Source organism: Thalassophryne amazonica, chromosome 22, assembly GCF_902500255.1.
Source record: "Thalassophryne amazonica chromosome 22, fThaAma1.1, whole genome shotgun sequence".
Lineage (NCBI taxonomy): Eukaryota > Metazoa > Chordata > Actinopteri > Batrachoidiformes > Batrachoididae > Thalassophryne > Thalassophryne amazonica.
Window position 1 is genome coordinate 20,404,629 of NC_047124.1, and position 20,851 is coordinate 20,425,479.

At 41.1% G+C, this 20,851-nt stretch overlaps 1 protein-coding gene across 5 annotated transcripts in view; it reads right to left on the reverse strand.

Annotated features, from left to right (window-relative positions):
* Nucleotides 1–20,851, reverse strand: part of celsr1a (cadherin EGF LAG seven-pass G-type receptor 1a) — a 148,603-nt gene that overhangs the window by 17,179 nt on the left and 110,573 nt on the right. For 4 of the 5 annotated variants that reach the window (XM_034163603.1, XM_034163602.1, XM_034163598.1 and 1 more), the window contains 10 exons: nt 16,804–16,905; nt 16,100–16,191; nt 14,591–14,800; nt 11,639–11,822; nt 11,358–11,501; nt 11,069–11,261; nt 7,219–7,386; nt 6,980–7,106; nt 6,699–6,899; nt 941–1,115 (listed from right to left, as the gene is read on the reverse strand). In XM_034163603.1, coding sequence (XP_034019494.1) covers nt 941–1,115; nt 6,699–6,899; nt 6,980–7,106; nt 7,219–7,386; nt 11,069–11,261; nt 11,358–11,501; nt 11,639–11,822; nt 14,591–14,800; nt 16,100–16,191; nt 16,804–16,905 — 1,596 coding nt within the window. The remainder of the gene's footprint in view (nt 1–940; nt 1,116–6,698; nt 6,900–6,979; nt 7,107–7,218; nt 7,387–11,068; nt 11,262–11,357; nt 11,502–11,638; nt 11,823–14,590; nt 14,801–16,099; nt 16,192–16,803; nt 16,906–20,851) is intronic. The other variant, XM_034163601.1, reaches the window with a different exon arrangement.

The following is a 20,851-nucleotide window of genomic DNA, read 5'->3' on the forward strand; positions in this document are numbered from 1 at the left end:
AGTCCCAAGTCAAGTCTGGACCGGCATCATTTTTTAAGGTGGTCATTATGACTTGAGACTTGACCTGGGACTTGCTGATTCATGACTTGAGAGTGACTTGATGGTGACTTCGTCCCACTTCTGGATGCTACCACAGTAATCAATCAGTTTTTGACAAAGTGACTCATTAGAGCCTGCAAAAACTGGTATCTTGCAAATAATTTAACACCGAATTTAACTGTACAACCAGTAGTTCCTGAGTGGAGTCACTAAGCAGGTCAGGAACTTTATTAAATACAACAAATTCAAACCTCAAACTATTGAAAAGCGGAATAGAGCAGCTCTGATCACTTTTTCTTCATTTGTTTCTCCAGGTCTCTTGTTTTTAAGGAGTGCCGTGGAGCAGACATCCAAATCATAAAAAAAAAAAAAAAAAGGAAAAAACTTCCCTATCACAGAGAAACAGCTTTAGGCTGTGACCCCTGACATTCCCCTGCTTGTCATCCTGCTCACATTCAAACACCATCCCCGCCACATTCAGACGGCCCTTATTTATCTCGTGGCCTTACTCGGATCCCGCCGTCGCTCTCAGTTTCGGCTTTGCTGGCACGTGAGGTTAACGAAGCATGTTGTTACATCACAAAACATTTAAAACGCAGCATTAATCTCAAAGTAGATCAAAGTCTTACAAATGTTACAATAACACAACAAATTAAAGATCTGTAGCACTTGGAGGAATCGGAGATGTCAGGGGACGTGACTAATGCAACAAACTTCCTCGAGCACAGCTGAAAGTTCTCAAATAAATGAAACTTGTGCTGCGATTATCTGCCTCCTTCCCTCTGCACCTTCTTTAATTATTTTCCCACAAGGATCACAGCCTCGGAGGAGACGAGTCGCAACACGTCGGCGACCTGAGAGTGTGCCGTTTGTCGTCAGCGTGCATGTGAGCGTGTCTCACCGGTGATAACCGCTGGGATGCCCCAGCCCATGGCGTAGTAGAACCTCATGTGGCCGTGGTTGATGTTCCGCAGCTCGGTCAGCATGCGGTAGATGTGCAGCCCCTCCACGAACATCCAGGCAAACGTGCACATGTAGAAGTAATGCAAGAGGATGGCGATCACTGTGCACACGAACTGAGGGCAAAAAGAACAGAAGGTAATGCGGCGTGTCAGCGAACTGTCTGATGGTGTAGTTTAGCAATGCTGTGTCATGTGATGTGAAGATCAGAGCAGGGCAACAGCAGAAAGAACGTTCACAAGGTTATAAATCATTGTGGAGATGGCCGCAGGGATTGCGCCGACAGCATTCCACATGTGACAAACACACACACACATGCACACACACTGTGAAGTACAAATACACACAATACAGAATGACCTCTTCTCTCAAACACTGTTATTTTGAATCAACAAAAGGCCCAGTCTTAACGGTCTGTGGTACATGATCTGAAACACAACACACAGGTGTAGGTGACGCTGAGTACATGCTGCTGTTTAAGCGGTGCAAAACCTCAATGCAAACCAGGTCGCAGAGTGCAAAGGGTTGGAAGAAGTTATTGAGCCGAGTATTCCTTTAACTTTAACTAGTAATGACTTCATGACTTTCTTTGCTAATAAAATTTTAACTATTAGAGAAAAAATTATTCATAACCATCCCAAAGACGTATCGTTATCTTTGGCTGCTTTCAGTGATGCCGGAATTTGGTTAGACTCTTTCTCTCCGATTGTTCTGTCTGAGTTATTTTCATTAGTTACTTCATCCAAACCATCAACATGTCTATTAGACCCCATTCCTACCAGGCTGCTCAAGGAAGCCCTACCATTATTTAATGCTTTGATCTTAAATATGATCAATCTATCTTTATTAGCTGGCTATGTACCACAGGCTTTTAAGGTGGCAGTAATTAAACCATTACTTAAAAAGCCATCACTTGACCCAGCTATCTTAGCTAATTATAGGCCAATCTCCAACCTTCCTTTTCTCTCAAAAATTCTTGAAAGGGTAGTTGTAAAACAGCTAACTGATCATCTGCAGAGGAATGGTCTATTTGAAGAGTTTCAGTCAGGTTTTAGAATTCATCATAGTACAGAAACAGCATTAGTGAAGGTTACAAATGATCTTCTTATGGCCTCAGACAGTGGACTCATCTCTGTGCTTGTTCTGTTAGACCTCAGTGCTGCTTTTGATACTGTTGACCATAAAATTTTATTACAGAGATTAGAGCATGCCATAGGTATTAAAGGCACTGCGCTGCGGTGGTTTGAATCATATTTATCTAATAGATTACAATTTGTTCATGTAAATGGGGAATCTTCTTCACAGACTAAGGTTAATTATGGAGTTCCACAAGGTTCTGTGCTAGGACCAATTTTATTCACTTTATACATGCTTCCCTTAGGCAGTATTATTAGACGGCATTGCTTACATTTTCATTGTTACGCAGATGATACCCAGCTTTATCTATCCATGAAGCCAGAGGACACACACCAATTAGCTAAACTGCAGGATTGTCTTACAGACATGGATGACCTCTAATTTCCTGCTTTTAAACTCAGATAAAACTGAAGTTATTGTACTTGGCCCCACAAATCTTAGAAACATGGTGTCTAACCAGATCCTTACTCTGGATGGCATTACCCTGACCTCTAGTAATACTGTGAGAAATCTTGGAGTCATTTTTGATCAGGATATGTCATTCAAAGCGCATATTAAACAAATATGTAGGACTGCTTTTTTGCATTTACGCAATATCTCTAAAATTAGAAAGGTCTTGTCTCAGAGTGATGCTGAAAAACTAATTCATGCATTTATTTCCTCTAGGCTGGACTATTGTAATTCATTATTATCAGGTTGTCCTAAAAGTTCCCTGAAAAGCCTTCAGTTAATTCAAAATGCTGCAGCTAGAGTACTAACGGGGACTAGAAGGAGAGAGCATATCTCACCCATATTGGCCTCTCTTCATTGGTTTCCTGTTAATTCTAGAATAGAATTTAAAATTCTTATTCTTACTTATAAGGTTTTGAATAATCAGGTCCCATCTTATCTTAGGGACCTCGTAGTACTATATCACCCCAATCGAGCGCTTCTCTCTCAGACTGCAGGCTTACTTGTAGTTCCTAGGGTTTGTAAGAGTAGAATGGGAGGCAGAGCCTTCATCTTTCAGGCTCATCTCCTGTGGAACCAGCTCCCAATTCGGATCAGGGAGACAGACACCCTCTCTACTTTTAAGATTAGGCTTAAAACTTTCCTTTTTGCTAAAGCTTATGGTTAGGGCTGGATCAGGTGACCCTGAACCATCCCTTAGTTATGCTGCTATAGACTTAGACTGCTGGGGGGTTCCCATAATGCACTGAGTGTTTCTTTCTCTTTTTGCTCTGTATGCACCACTCTGCATTTAATCATTAGTGATTGATCTCTGCTCCCCTCCACAGCATGTCTTTTTCCTGGTTCTCTCCCTCAGCCCCAACCAGTCCCAGCAGAAGACTGCCCCTCCCTGAGCCTGGTTCTGCTGGAGGTTTCTTCCTGTTAAAAGGGAGTTTTTCCTTCCCACTGTCGCCAAGTGCTTGCTCACAGGGGATCGTTTTGACCATTGGGGTTTTTACGTAATTATTGTATGGCCTTGCCTTACAATATAAAGCGCCTTGGGGCAACTGTTTGTTGTGATTTGGCGCTATATAAATAAAATTGATTGATTGATTGATAATTAAGTAATGGGTGTGTTGTGGGCAAAACATGAAATCAGCCAAGTGCTTGCAGCGCTGCTGCTGAGTGGGTGTACTCAGAAGTGAGAGGCTTTTTTGTAAGGACTCTGATCAGTGCACGTGCGCAGAATCTTATCAGCACTATGACAGTTGGATTAACACCTGTGGCATCCATTCCTATGTGTAAAGATTGCTCACTGCACATGCACGTAAGATGTAGCTGTTTCAGGTAGCCTTTGAAGTAGACACTATGACCCATCACCAGCATCACTTTTTTAGGTAAGCAAAAAAACTGTTCACTCTGACTGTAACTAGAAATGTGGACCGGTATCACTTGTTAAGGTAAGCAAAACACTGTTCACTCTAACTATAACTAGAAATGTGGACCAGCATCGTTTTTTTAAGGTAAGCAAAAAACTGTTCACTCTGATTATAACTAGAAATGTGGACCGGTATCACTTGTTAAGGTAAGCAAAAAAACTGTTCACGCTGACTATAACTAGAAATGTGGACCGGTATCACTTGTTAAGGTAAGCAAAAAACTGTTCACGCTGACTATAACTAGAAATGTGGACCGGTATCACTTGTTAAGGTAAGCAAAAAAAACTGTTCACACTGACTATAACTAGAAATGTGGACCGGTATCACTTGTTAAGGTAAGCAAAACACTGTTCACTCTGACTATAACTAGAAATGTGGACCGGTATCACTTGTTAAGGTAAGCAAAAAAACTGTTCACGCTGACTATAACTAGAAATGTGGACCGGTATCACTTGTTAAGGTAAGCAAAAAACTGTTCACTCTGACTATAACTAGAAATGTGGACTGGTATCACTTGTTAAGGTAAGGAAAACACTGTTCACTCTGACTATAACTAGAAATGTGGACCAGCATAATTTTTTAAGGTAAGCAAAAAACACTGTTCACTCTGACTATAACTAGAAATGTGGACTGGCATAATTTTTTAAGGTAAGCAAAAAAAAAAAACTTTTCACGCTGACTATAACTAGAAATGTGGACCGGCATTATTTTTTAAGGTAAGCAAAAAAGTGTTCACTCTGACTGTAACTAGAAATGTGGACCGGCATCATTTTTTAAGGTAAGCAAAAAACTCTTCACTCTGACTATAACTGGAAATTAGTGTTTGTAATGCTATTACACATCTTTACCATGTTTTAGCAGCAGTCTACATTTCAATCTTTAATTCAAACCATGTCTAAAGTCTGGACCCACTATTTGTCCATGGATCTCCATACAGCCAGCCCCAGGGAGGAAGCAAACAGGATAAAATTACGGTACAAAGCAGTTAGTAAATAAGTTTTTTCCCCTATTCTTTATGACATTTTTATTGTCAATTTTTGTTTTTAATTCAGTTGCCTATGTTAGTCCTATGTTGCATGCTAGGTCAACTATAGCCCCCTTCCAATACCAGTGTGCAATGGACTTAGACTAGGTTATTGCTGACCTATGGAACAACACACCCATGGGCGCAAAAATGAGTTTCAGTGAACTCATGATTTAAACTAGAATGTGGACACTTTTGATGAAAATGACAACTCCATTGGTTGAAAACTAGGAATGGCAAAGCCAAAGGTGCGTTTAAATTGTAAATGTTTTCCTTTGTGTCTCTTTCTTTGTCATCAGGATTCAATCAGCATCACCTTTGCACCCTGTTTTAATTCATCTCAGTTTCTCCCCAAGACCGACCGAGTGTGTCATCTGTCCAAACCTCAAAACCAGGATTCGATTAACAGATTAACGATGTTCTACAACGAGCGAATTATCAGGTGCAAAGAATTAAGAAGTTGTTTTAAGGAAACCGCTGCCAAGTCCTACCGCCCAGAGGCCTGCTCCTGGAGAAAGGTACCAGTCACAGCATGTCTCTGATGTGTGTGAGTGTGTGTGTGTGTGTGTGTCTCACATTGTTTGTGTCAGCAGACTTGAAACATTTCTTACACTTTTTGATCAGACTATACGCATACACGTGTGTGACTAGGACTTATTGTGGATAACGGTGCTCAGAACTACAAAGATTTGGATTGTAAATTCAACTGGACATCACATTTATACACCGTCTCACATCAAGAGGGGGTTTGACAAACATCAACTTCCTGCCTATTAGGATAAATATCAAAACACACATCATTTGTCAATTAAGGACAGACTCTCAGGTACGTCTCAGCCCAACTGATCCCAGTTAATCTCCTGTCAACATAGTGGTAATTGGCCGCCTGCAGGCTAAAAAATAATCGAGATCCACCAAGGGTGTCGGCTACAAGTTGGTGTTTTAGGGCCCAAAAACAATATGCGGAGGAGGTTAAAGCGTATTAATCTGTTCTGCAGAGCAATGCTTCCCAATGCTGGTCCTTGGGACCCAAAGTACTGGACGTTTTCCGCTTGGCCCTAATCTACTCGGACCAGATCAGCTCATGGAACACACATGATTTGGCTCCTTATGTGCAGTTAGAGTAGGCAGAAATGGAAAACGTGCAATACTTCCCGAGGACCAGAATTTGGAAACACTGCTATGAGACCGTTAGTAGTACCAGACTGTAAATAGTAGAGTACTTCCATGTATTTATACTCAATGCCGGTATCAGCTTTGCATCTGGTCCAAAACTTTATGTCAGGGTTCCTGATGAAGCCCCTTTCTCACGTTCATGGATATGAAACCCAGAAGGTCGCAGTTTGAAACCTTGTCCATACCTTGGAAAACCTTACAGGGTCTGGGAGCGTCTCCATGCTGAATCAAGGAATTACGTCATGGTGTTTGGTTTAACCATGGCAAGATTTTCAAAAATTCATTTTTTTTCCCCAAATCTTGATCTTATCTAAACAGATATTTGCAGAAAACTGAAGACCATAAAGCCAATAAAGAGTACAAACATGAAAAGCTTGAGGATCAGATGTAGCTTCCTAAAATTTAAAACATATTTACAGGAAAACCTTGCACTGGTACTTTCACGTTTGTTTGTTTTTTAATGGACGATATGCTTCTCTCTCTGGTTAACTCACCGGATTGTCGGTCTGATTGATGCCGAGCAGGAAGACGAGCTCAGAGAAGAAGAGCGCCGCCACCAAGTTCCTGTGGATGGCATGGAGATTGGAGCAGAGGCGGTGTAAGAGGAACAGCAGGATGAAGGTGAGGAGCAGGAGGAACAGGGACACCGATACTGTGGTGTAGGTGACGATCTTCAGGGGAAGAACGTCACCGTGCTGTAGACAAGAAGCCAAACGTCAGGCAGAAACGAGGCAAACACGTCGGCTCGCGTAGCAACACACATTTCTGTAGGCACCTCTCTCTTGGAGATATCCATGAGCACGGCGAAGCTGGTCATGTGACTGCACTGACACGTGATGTGGCTGCTGTTCCTGTTGAGTAGCTCGCAGCCTTTGGAAGACCAGCCGCCTGGCCCTCCCGCCCTGAAACAAAAACACACACCCACAGTGACGCAGGAACTCAAAAATGAACGCGACCAAGCATTCGATCGAGGCATATTTGTGATTTTCCATCTGGATTTGAATCCCAACTCACAAGATGGAGTGGTTCCAGAAGACGCAGACGGGTTTGGTCCGCTCTTCTGTCTCCAGCAGGGAAAAGTCCAACGTGATGGGAGGGTCCAGGATGGGAGGGAGAGGCGGACCCTCGCTGTGGAGTGTGGCACTCACGATGGCTGTGTTGATCACTGGACGGTTCGGAACCCTGGAACATCAACAAGCACGTGACATCAAAATATAATTGGGCATACCAATTACTACTACTACTACTACTACTAATAAAGCTGAAGATCTTCAGCAATGTGGATATGCATCAGTAAATATCTCCTAATTTATCTACCAAATCCAGCACTAAACCAATTGATTGCTACAGTATAAATCCTCAAGGGGTGACACTTCAGTGTACCTTGTACGAGGGGCAATTGAAAAGTATTGAGCCTGACCCAGAAAACGTAAGTGGTTTACCATCAATGCATTCCAAGGAACCAACATTTCTCAAGAATGTGTGAAATTCTGACTCACTGGGTGCAATGTTGAGAAATGTCGGTTTCTCAGAATGCAAAAGATGAAGAACCACGCTCATCTTTTTCTGGGTCAGGCTCAAATCTTCTCAATCGCCCCACGTATCTATCTTTGTATATTTATAACCATGAGGCTATTGCTTGAAGGACTGGTGCTCTATAATCTGGGCAATTTAGTTGTAATCCTACCACAACCCTCAAGGTTATTGGGTGTCTTGGGTCATGTATTTTGGCTCTGGTTTTGTTTTTGCCCACTGCTATAGTCAGCCTGAGTTATTTCTGCTAATTTTCCCTCCGTGTTGTTTTGGGATGTTTATCAATCGCGCCCTTCACCCGTGTTAATTTTGACTTCTAGGTGGTTGACCACCGCGCACGTCAAGGTTGAATTGTTCTATGTTCTGTATAATTTGAATGAATGAATAAATGAATGATAATTTATTGTCATTACAACAAGTGCAACAAAATTATCTTCACACCCAGTTACCTCAGAAATACAGCAATTAATCCACATTTATTACTGGTTGAAAGTAATAATGGCACACATCAGAATTAAAACAACCGCACATATGCATTTGATTTGTTTATATACACTAAACTTTGAAGCAGTCGGTCATCCAAATTGAGGCAAAGTGAGTGTAGGCCGCAGCAGAGTCCCGCACAGCTGAGCTTGGGGGGGGGGGGGGGGGGGTGCTGCAGCTGTGCCGTGCGGCCTCCCGGAGTGGCAGAGTAGAGGCTGGGGTGGGACGGGGGTGGGGACAGAAACACAAAGGAGGGGTGCAGATGAGTTCATATGAGTCTCTGTCCGTGTGTGCATAGAGTCTGTAGGGGAGGGCAAATGGAGAGGGAGCCAAATGCTTCACCAAGGCCATTGAAATCCTTCTGGAGGACCTACTTCCGTTATATCTCCTAGTCGCTGGATTGTACTTGCTTCCGCCCTGCTCTCGTGCATTTCATGTTAGGGTTTAATCCACGCTACTGGATTTACAGTAGCTATTGTTTTGGAATTCTGTTTTTGCTCAGGTTAGTGGTTCTGACTCCATGTATTAGATCCTTGCTGCCATCCCGGATTCCCATTTTGGACTGTGCGGTTTGGAAAACTTTTTTTGGAAACGGCTTTTTAACCCGTTCTGTGCTTGGGAATGTTCTGCTGTTTAATCTCCTGAAAAACCTGCTAATGTTGAACTCTGGTTACTGAACTCTGCCTGGGTTTTGGGTTAGTGTCCTGTGTTTTCCCCTCAGGCAAACTGAGATAGTTTTTTTGGACTGATTCCTGTGTATCTGACCCGACCGTCCCATGTGCTACTGCAGCTAATTATTATTTGCTGGACAAGAACGCCTGTTCAAAACATCCTTCATTGTGGATCTCTGCAATGGGGTCCTTGACTAGATCCATCACAAGTAGGGTTCAAATCTTTAACTTAGTGGTCATACAGGTTTCCAAAGTCCAGCTTCACTCCTGTTTGATGCATCTTGTTCAGTGTGTACACACAGTATTACATCACAGTCGGCCTGATCATAGTTAATTTATTCATTTATGGCAATCACACCAGAACTCCAAACTTTTTTGGGGTTTTACATTGAAAATTTTGCAGCACAGGTTCCACTCAGGCTGAGACTGTTTTAAAATCCTCAACTTTGCAATATATTTTCATGGCCATCTTATGCTGCAAATAGCAACTAGAAGCACTCAGAGAGTGCAAACCTCCGCCAAGGCCATGGGGTCACTGACACCATAACATCTACATGCCGTGGAATCAATGAACCTAAAAAAGTCTAAAAATGATGTTTGCTCAGTAGTAAAAAAAGTTTCATCTGCTGTGACTGGATAGCATGTATCCTTAGCGCTTGGCATCACAGTTTATTGCAACTTGCACCTTTCCCAGAAGCTACTGTCATCTGAGCACTGATATTAATATTGCATGTGCTTATAGACAAAAACAAATAAGAGACAAAATTAAATTTATTATTCAACTAAACTGCAAATATATGAATTTTTTTAACATTTATGAAACACCTCTCTAAACAAGGCCATAGGGTCACTGACCCTAAAGAGATTCCCTCCTTGGCACAGTGATCTATTCAACAATTCCATGTTACAACCAAAACTATCATACATACACTTTTCTTTCCTTTATATTTGACATCCTTGACCATGAAAACATACCACTAGAACCTGGAATCACTTTTATGTCTTTATTAGTTCAAAAGTTATTGTATAAAAACGATTTTTCGGTAATGGCGGTTTTCTTCTGGATCTAGCTCCATAACATTTGAAGCTACATCAAATCTGATGACACCTTACTGAATCAGTACAGATTCAGCTACAATTTGGTGTTAGGTGCCTCTCTAGCTTCATTTGTCACCTCACACTGACACATTTTCTATTTTCCCTATATTTTGGCATATTCTGGATCACCAGATCCAGAATCCGGATCCGATCATCACCAAACTTTGTTGTTTGATAGAACATTTGACTATGTTACACCCTAATGTTTTTCAAGCCTTTCTGCCTTGTCTTTGTGGAGTTAGAAACTAGAATGTCAAAATTCCCCCTATCCCGCAATGGTGATGAATCCTTTAAAAAATTCCTGCATCCGGATCGTGATCTGGATCACCACTAAAATTTAATCACTTGTTCCACTTGTCATTTCCAACCACTCCACAAAATTTCATCAAAATCCGTTCAAAACCTTTTGAGTTATCCTGCTGACAAACAGACAGACAAACAAACAAACAAACACGACCGAAAACATAACCTCCTTGGTGGAGGTAATAAAACGGAAATCTCCCTGTATTCGGGTACATTTTTCTCTAGGAGTTGGCCAACGCACTCACCTAAATACTATAAAATGCCGTTTCCATGAAAAAACCTGCTTACACAAAGGCATGAAGACTGCATGATACTGTTATCCGTGCACTTACAGGCATTAAACATGCAGACAATTAGATTTACCGAAATTATATTCACATTTAATGAAGCGATTTTTGCCAAGAAGGATTTGCACAGCGCATTAATAAAACAAATTTTTATAAGATTTTGTGAAATGATTGTGCTTATCCTGGAAAAGAATGAGATGGTTCTGCCAAAAAGAGAGAGAGAAAAAAGGCAGAGCCAGGGGAATTTTTTTCTTAATTACAAATGAGGGTGTGTTTAGTATGAAAGCGTTGGGTGCAACCTGGAAAAGAAAACACAAAACTGAAAGGCTGATACATTAAAAAAGTTTTTTTCTTCCTGTCACTGTCTGATGAGGTGTTTTGGCACCTTGACTTGACAAATGTTGTCTTTCATTCCTGCACCCAAAGCCAATAAATAACAAACTGTGATGGTGAACACAAAGAGCAGAACCCCCCAAATGAACAGCCTACCTCAGACTCCTGCGGTCAGGGTCGTATCTTTCCGGGAGGAGTTGACCCAGTGACCTGTACACTATCACCACGGCCACCGGCAGAGGAGCTGTTGGCTCTAAGTGGCGCCGCTTCCTATCAGACACCGTGTGCTCCTCCTCCTCCTCCTGCTGTGGAGGATCGGTCTGGGCTGTAGGACCAGGACTGGACTCTGCTGAATGAAAACAGGCAGACAAGAACCAGGATGCATAAATCTATAGGTATGGAGCAGGAAGAACAGTGCACAGCCTGATTCGGGCAGTTTTCTGACCTTTGTGGCTTTTAGTGCCGAGTTTGAACTGGGGGAAGTAGATGGAAGAGCTAAGCTCTTGAGAAAAAGCTTCCTTGATCTCCTTGAAACGAGGAAGCGATGCCCTCTCCGGGTCCGACATGTTCAGGTAGTCCACGGTTAGGACTGTGCATGGGTAGGAGATGGAAAGGAAACGTGTGGAAGAAGTGAATTGTGTAATAATACACAGGATAGTGATGTTTGATGACACATTATGAGGTTACACACACACACAAACACGTATTGAAATTCTCCAAACTCACTCATGTTTTCTGTGACAATGGTGAAAGGTTTCAGGTAGGTTTTCCTGACGTTCTGTGCCAGCGTGTTGGCGTAGTCCTCAAAGTTACGCAGCAGATGGGCAGTGCCACCCTCCACCTTCTGAATTTGCTCCCAGTGCTCCTTGGTGCCAGGATCCAAGAGTGCGCTGCCTGCACGCACCAAGTTCTGGGAGGAGTGGGGATACAATTATTTGATTTTATTACCACTAAAAACTTATGAATAACTTTGACACACTATATTAAATATCGTAATTTTGACAAAAAATAAAGTGTTTTCATATGTTATATTATCATATGTGGATCACACAACTTTAAACATACACACATATATATACGAGGTCTGTGATGAAAAAAGTGGTCCTTTTTATTTTTTTCAAAAAATAAATGGATTTGATTCATATGTTTTTACGTCAGACAAGCTTGAACCCTCGTGCACATGCGTGAGTTTTTTCACGCGTGTCGGTGATGTCATTCGCCTGTGGGCAGGCCTTGAGTGAGGAGTGCTCCACCCCGCCCGTCGGAATCTCTTTGTCTGAATAACCGCTGCGGACGGCGCGCGTTGCTTTATCAACATTTTTTCTGGACCTGTGAGGGATATCCGAGTGGACACTATTGGAGAAATTAAGCTGGTTTTCGGTGAAAAGTTTAATGGCTGATGAGAGATTATAGGGTGTTTCTGTCGCTGTAAGGACTTCCCACAGAGCGGGACGTTGCGCAGCGCTTCCAGGCGCCGTCGTCGGCCTGTTTCGACCTGAAAACATTCTAATTTAAGGCTTAATTCACCCAGGACGTCGTGAGAGAACAGAGAAGATTCAGAAGAGGCCGGCATGAGGACTTTATGCGGACATTCCACTGTTTAAGGACATTTTGTAATGAAAGATGTGCGCGCAAATTCGCCGAGTCGCTTCCGTGACAACTCGGCAAATCTGTGTGCGCCGCGACAGGAAAAACACCTCCGTGTTGAAAACCATTTGTAAAATTCAGGTGGCTTTTGATGGCTTTCAACAAGTGAGTAACTGAGAAATTGTTTAACAGCTTGGGCATGTTCCAACTTGCCCGTTAAGGTTTCCAACGGAGGTGTTTTTCCTGTCGCGACCCCCCACGGTCGGGTCCGGCCCGACATGCGACTCTGCCCGCACGTTCTTTCATTACAAAATGTCCGTTAACAATGGAATGTCCGAATAAACTCCTCATGCCGACTTCTTCTGAAAGTTCTCTGTTCTCTGACGACTTACTGGATCAACAGAGCCTGAAATGTGGAAGTTTTCAACTTGAAACAGCGAGACGCTGCCGCCTCGAAGCGCAGATCGCCGTCAGGCGCCGTGGGCCGTCCTTAAAGCGACACTTCCAGACCAAAATCTCTCATCAGCCGTTAAAATTTTTTACCAAAAACCAGCTGAATTTATCGAATGGTGTCCACTCAGTTGTGCCTTACAGTTTTTGAAAAAATTTTTATCAAACAAAGCAGCAGTCTCTGAGCCATTCCTAAACAATGAAAAAATCGACGAGAGGGTGGGCGACTCCTCACTCAAAGACTGCCCACAGGCGAATGACGTAACCGACAGGCGTGAAAAAACTCTCGCATGCCCACGAGGGTTCAAGCATGTCTGATGTAATCACACGTGATTCAAATCCATATGGTTTTTGAAAAAAATAATAAGGTCCGTTACTTTTATCACAGACCTCGTATATATATATATATATATACACACACTCACACACACACACTCTCGACGTTTAGCAGTTTGAATAACTACATCCTCATAAATATGGATAATTGTGGCAAAAATAACCCAAAAATCTAATTGAGCAGTCTCGTTTGGGGGTGGGTGTGCTAAAGGGGTAAAATATGACTCATATGACGTAATTTTTCTACTTCCGGGGACAGAAACACCTCACTTTCACTGTTTATTTGGGCAAATTACACACAAACAAAGTGAAATTGCAAAGTCAAAGTGACAATACGGTGGAAAGTAAACGTGTTGCCGTTTCTTCATGACCCTGAGCTCAAACGTGTTGAGGCGGTTGTGTAGGCGAGAGAACGCCGCTACTCTGGTTAGCTGTGTCAGCTAACACTTACCGACACAACCTCTCCCATTTGCCTCGTCTTCCCTTCTCCGCTGGGAACCGAAAAAACTGCACTTTCGCAACTGCTGTGGTGTTTGCAGCCAAAAACAAAACAGTACACCATTTTCCCGTGTGAAGTTATGCTGTGTATATATTGCGCAACGGGACCGGCTGTTCCAATAAGTGGTCAAATCCCGAGATATCACGCAGGGTTCAAACGAGACTGTGCTGCCCTATTAGCTTATCTTGTCCCCTCAGGGCACCCATAGTGTAACTGCCAAGTGTGGTTAGTAAGTAAATATTAATGAATAATGTTTAAATAATAAATAATAATAAAATAATAATAAAAAATAATGTTTATTAAAATGATCAAATAATATTGCAATAAAAAGTTATCTCCTCAAGCAAAACACGTTAATTTGCATTAATATGCAAATATATAGTAGAAAAAACAAAACTAATACCTAAGCAGAAAGCAGCTACTTCAATGGATATGGAGCTGGCCTACCAATAGAATTGAGTTTGAATGCCACTTACGGTACCTGTCTGTGTCCTTGGATAAAACACTGATTATGCATCAACCCCAGTCTACCCATTTGTAAATGGGGTACCAGCGTTGGCTGGCGAAGTAACATAAGTAACATGGCTTCGCGCTACGGGATTTGGAGGTAAGCACAGGCGCCTAATGGGCCTCAGGGCCTATACAGCACTGACTACATCTTCTAGTCAGCCCATCTACCCTTCTACATCTACGATGTATCGTTAAAGAGTTATCATTTTCTCAAACAGCACTATAAGTGTAAGATTTTTCCTAGTAGCTGTTTTTGAAGTTGTAATCCCTGATCTCACTGAAACGGTCTTTCCTACCTCGTTGAACTCTGCATCTTTGGTGGCGGTGAGGTCGAATCCCATCTGCCTGCTCTCATATTGCAACACATGATTCAGAAGCTGGACTGCCATCTTCACATCGTTGCCATAGTATTGCTGGGTGTTGTTGGTTGCGCTATGCAGCAAACGTACAATATTCTTGGAGTGGTCCTTGTCCATTATTGAACTGTTATGCCGCAGGTCATTGCTCTGGAAAAATGGAGATGAAACTTAAAGATGTTGGACTTTGGTTTGTGAAACTTCCTCTGCAGCAGCTACGCTCCATTAAAGACGTGTAAGATACCCTAAAAAGATAGTTTGTGTCACCTTCTTACTTTCACAGATCTACTTTCCGGAAGCTCCGGGTTTGAAAGCTTGGGAAACCTTAGACAGTCCAGGAGGGTGGCTGTAGTGAACCAGAATGTTCAGTCATGGTGTCCCAGTCTGGTTTTAACCATGGCTGAATATTCAAGATGTTCAAAAATGTATTATATAATGCCTAAATAGATCCTCATTTGATTGGTGGTTTGTATGTCACGATATGGATCATTTGTCCTATTTGCCGTTGTGTTCTATTTACCGTGCAATTTTGGTTCTGTACATTTTGTACCATTGCACACTGTGACTACTGTGCACTCACACTAGTGGCGAGGGCACTTAGTTTAAAAACAAACAGAGGCCCAAGACAGTACCCAGACTCTCTGGGTAATGGGCAGGAAGGATGGATGTGCCGAGGGGGTTTGCGAGAGACTCGGGGGGGGCTGAGAAAGCAGCTTTGCCTGAGGCAGAGCTGCACAGGCCGTGTTGGTCTTGCCGCAGCTCGTGGAATGCAGGGGAGGGGGGGCATTGGGGCACAGCAGGTTCAGTCAGATGACACCTGGGTGAGATGGGGCATCTCTGTCTTGCCACCGAGCTTTGCCGATCACCGTAGGACCAGGAAGGGTGCAAGTCCCTTTTCTCTTGTTTATATATTGATAAAATATCAAACAAGGATCTATTTTAAGTGTTATACAAAACAAATAATGAATGTTTTTTCATTTGTGTAATGGAAAAAAACAGCCTAACCGTAGAGACAGTGGTACATCCAGAATGCAAGGGATTACCATTCTTCGGCAAATGTGATCGTCACACGCTGGTTTGTGAGGGACTGTGCAATCGTCCAAGATGCATAAATGTAAAAGAGAAATCTGATGATTTCTGGTAAGGTTTAAGGCATTTTTAAATCAAAATCCCTTAAAGTTACCAGCAATCATTTTGAATACAGTATTATTAAGAATTCTCAAAGAGAAGGGCAAGATGAAATACCCAGCTTTTAAAATCTTGGCGTGAGGATCAAGAAATTTATGGAATTTGTGATTCCTGTTCATAGGTGAAAATAATCCTTTTTATTTTTTGTTTTGGTCTATTTGTGATTTTCAGAAAAGAATGACAAATTTCTCACAAAATCATTGTCTCATTTCCTAAATCTATGGTCTAAAATCATTTTAATCGGAAAGTTCTTCCACACACCAGCTTCTTCAGATGAGCGAAGGTGATGGTGGTGCAGTTGAAAAGCTCAGGAGACAACCAGCCCTTCTCACTGCAGTGTCGGATGGCTGTACCTGGAAAAAGACAGGAAAGAAAAATTGGTAAGAAACTGTTGGAACTTGTATGGCTGGAACTCGTACGAGGCACAAGAGTGTGACTTGGGACTACAAGAGGTTGCAAATGCAGACAACAGTAACTACGGCGTAACCAGGAAAGCCTCAATGACTCAATTGTTGAGTACAACTTTTTTCTTACAATCTCAAATAAAAGAGTACTTTATTGTTTTAACAACGCCATCTTTTTCAAACTTTTCAGTGGAAAAACTGATGGATTAACAGAAGATAAGCCAGAAGATGTCTTATGCAGGCCCTGAGGCACATTGGAGCCTGTGCTTATCCCCGGACATCAAGGCATATGGTGGACGAGAGTCTACGACTCAACCTGGACGGAATGATAGTCCATGGCAGGTTATGTCCGGTACCCATTTACAGCAGGGTGCTCTGGAACAATGCAGATGGAGAGTATTATCCAAGGACACAGATGGGTAGCATGACCTGGAATCAAACTCACGTCTACATACTGGCAGTCCAACTCAAATTCCATAAAGTTCCCTGATTTGACATGATGGATGACAGTGTTTTGACTCCACAGAGAGCTAAATAATTACTCTGTATTAGCATACTCACCGACGGATCCTTTGGGACAGCTCACGGCCGCTGGGCGTCCGAATTTGGTTTTGGGCCACCAAATACCTGCATCAAATGCTTTGGGACAAACCTCGTACACCACTGTGGTGACATAAGATAGGGGGACAGATAAAGACAATCATCAAAGTGGTCATATTATGCATAGGTTTAACAACCTAATATAGATCACACCATGATTTCAGAACAGATTACATATGTAACCAAAAAATACCCTGCAGACACTGAGGTTACGAAGGCTTAATCCAACGGACCCTTGGATTTTATCATTGATGGCTCCTTTTTCACTGCACCTGCAAGTCCTGCACCTCTATGGAAAGAGCGCAATCATGGTTCAAAGACAGTAGAACTCAAGAATAATGTCTTTTGTGTTTAGCATAACACAAAAATAAAAGAAGAAAAAAATGTTAATTGAATTTTTTTATCATTTATTTTGAAAAAGGGGGGAAAAGATGGAATCTATATTTTCTCAGGTGACCTCTAGAAATAAGGGGATTTCTTTTTGTGTTCTACTATTTCTTTCACCAGACTCTCCGTTCTTTAGGTTGCTTATTTCTGCCTCAGAGTGCAGTTCAGTGACTGAATTTCTGAAATTTCAGGATCGCTCAAAGTTCCACAGCTCCACTAAGAAGCACAGACTTTTTTATAACAGTTTGGAGAGTACAGTTTATGTTTTTGGAGAGTACAGTTTATGTTTTGAGATTTTATTTGAAGCAAGAATGAAATCATTTTAATTCATTTTTTAATCTTAGATGTAGTTATTTTTCCTGGTGAAAGCATTCGGTATACATGCTTAACCCTATGAATGTTGAAAATTTGATAAATTTTTGTAATTTTTGCAGTTTTTAAAACCAAACACCCCCCTTTCCTGTGCATTGGCCAATTGTGGGTTTCAGAGGTTTCCCTTTGGATAGGGGGTGTTTCGCTCTCTCTCCCGCACATACTGCGGGATTGCTGCATAATGCAAATTAGCTCAGTGGGCGTGGCTCACTGTTCAGACATGGACGTCTGTCACGGTGGTCCAAAATGAGCCATTTTGTGCTCAAAACTACTCTTAAGTTTCCACAAGTGCAGCATTTAAGAATGTTGAGGTTGAAACCTTCACAATATTTGACTCTGGCTAAAAACTGCATTTGCACAATATGACCCCTTTAACGCTGACTGATTGTGGTTAATACTGTATACTGATTGTGAACCACTGCACATTTGTGTTTTTTGTAATCTCTTCCTCCTTTAACACAGCCATCTGAACCTGCGCAGTGGCACTGAACCAAACAAATCTCAGAAAGCTACAGTATGAAACCAGTTTGATAATTTATTCCGTCGTCTCTGCGACACACCAGGTTGGGACCTGCAGACTCATTTGTGGTGGTGTTTGTGGATTCAGTTATGCACTCTTGTGTCACTCATCCTCACCGTTTCTTTAACCTCTTATTAACTAGTAGGAAAAATCTGCTTGCGTAAAGATCAAACCTTATACTTTCCATAAGATGAATCAATTCACTGTGATGTGGTGATGAATGTTTTCATTTTCGAAGCTTCAGATCACACTTTTACTTTCTGTGTACGTCACTCTCAAAAAAAAAAACAAAAAAAAAAACACAAAGCATTCAGAGACATTGGCTGCAGATTACAGGTTGGTGCAGATCTGACAGTTCGGTTTGAGGCATGTCACGGATGGTCACGTGTCAGTGAAGTGCAGAAAACCATCAAGAAATCCTCTTCCTCCTGTCACTTTTATTTGTTTCGCCCTTCCTTCTCATTCCATACATATTTTCTGCTTATAACAACCTCACTTCCTTATTTTCTTCCTTCAACACTTTAAACGTTTGAGAAATTTCCTGAAATTCTGGAAAGTCACAACGGTAAAAAAAAAAAAAAAAAGAAAAAAAAAGCCAATTAAATGTATTTAATTGGCTTTTTTCATAAAATACTGAACAAAAATGCAAGTTTCAATTTGAAATTAAAATATTTTACAATTACTTTGTATATTGCAAAACAAAAACGATACAAATAGCTTATTTTTCGAATAAAAAAATATCTTAGGATAACCTGATTTCCTTTAAATATTTACTGCATTTTAACAGAGAAAAACCATAACACAAAGCAATACACCACACAGGACTTTATGGCATGTGTTAAAAAATTGTTTTCATTAATCATAAATTGTTCTATTGTCTGTGAAATTTATACATTTGAGTATATTCAACAATATAACAGATGGTTGCTTAGTACGATATTTTCCTATATATGGCTAACCTGGACGTATTTTAAGAGGTTAAAAAGTCGCATTCTGTTCCTATTTTTTTATGGTATGATCTTGCATGGTGACATCACTTCCTGGTGTTGCGAGCTGCTAACTTCTCTTCATTTTTGGCAAAATATAACAGCTTTATCATATATTATGTAAAAGATAGCCAGAAATAAACAATTTTAAAACTGGAAACACTGTTTTGTAACCTGATAACACCTCTGGAGTGATTTACAAGACATCTATCTGACATTAGTGTGGTGACATCACTTCCTGGTGTCGCTAGCTGCTAACTTCTCTTCATTTTTGGCAAAATATAACAGCTTTATCATATATTATGTAAAAGATAGCCAGAAATAAACAATTTTAAAACTGGAAACACTGTTTTGTAACCTGATAACACCTCTGGAGTGATTTACAAGACATCTATCTGACATTAGTGTGGTGACATCGCTTCCTGGTCTAGCTAGCTGCTAACTGCATAGTTACCTCTTTGTCATACATTATGTAAAAGCTAGCGAGAAATAAACACTTCTAAAACTGGAAATGCAGTTTTTGTAACCTGATAACACCTCTGGAGTGATTTATAAGACATGATCTTAATAATTAATGTAAATAACTATAAATGTATAATGAATTTTATATGATACCAATTAAACAACTGCAAATTATAGAGAACACAATGCTCATATGGCCGAGGATATTTCAGCAGTGCATTATTTTTTTAAACTTTCATATAATTGGGGGCACCTGTTTAATGGTGGTATGGCTGTGCTAATTTTGTAGCATAAATAAGTAAATACACCTTCAAATACACTGATACCGTATATCCTGAAACAAAATGAAAATTAAATTTACTGTAAAATTATTGATGAATTATTGATGATTGATGAATATTGTTAACTTTAACACCTTTTTAACCAAACGTTCTGGCAACTACTTTTTTCTCTTGTAATTTCTTTTTAGCAGTGCATGCTGTATTTTTTCCTTTTCATATTCCACATTAGTTCCCTCCCTCCCTTTCTTTCTTTCTTTCTTTCTTTGATGATGTACTATTAATGTTTTTTCTGCATCAGAAGTTATTTGAACATGTAAATCAGCCCATCTTCAATTCACATCTGTGTAGAAATCACTTTTCAACAGAGGGGTTTTGGGATTTCCGGCCATTAAAATTCGGAACACATTCGGCGGCACTGAAGCGCTTCATTCCGCGTTGGAGACGTTGTGGTTTAGCTTTCTATTCATTCCTGCTGTATTGTGCGTGCGCGCAGTCCCGGAGACGAGCAAGCCCACGAGCCAAATTTTTGTCTTCTGCTTGACTGGATGTCAACAAAGGAGTGAATTTAGCTCAGACACAGGACCAGCAAATGTGAGTGACAGTACGTGACCTTGGCCTGTGACTCTTCACTCATTCATCCTCTTCATACGCTCAGTGTGAACGGTCTCTGAGCAATATTCCTGCAACAAATATCTCACATCAAAGATAGAAAATTGACTGGTCCCACTGCAGTTTTCACTAGCCGTTCTTTTACAGGTGCACAGAAAACCTTCTTAACAAAAACAACAAAAAAAACTAAACACTTTCACAAATAACTGCATTGTAAGTTTTCAAAAATGTTACAAATATTACATGCTTGTAACTTTTGAAATATTTGGCAACTTTGTTGTCACGTCAGCTGAAGAAGCCAGATTCCATTAGAAATTTTTCTAAAATAAAACTTTTCTCTAAAAAAAGAGAAAAAAGAAAGAAAAGAAACAGAAGCTTACTGGCTTCAAAAA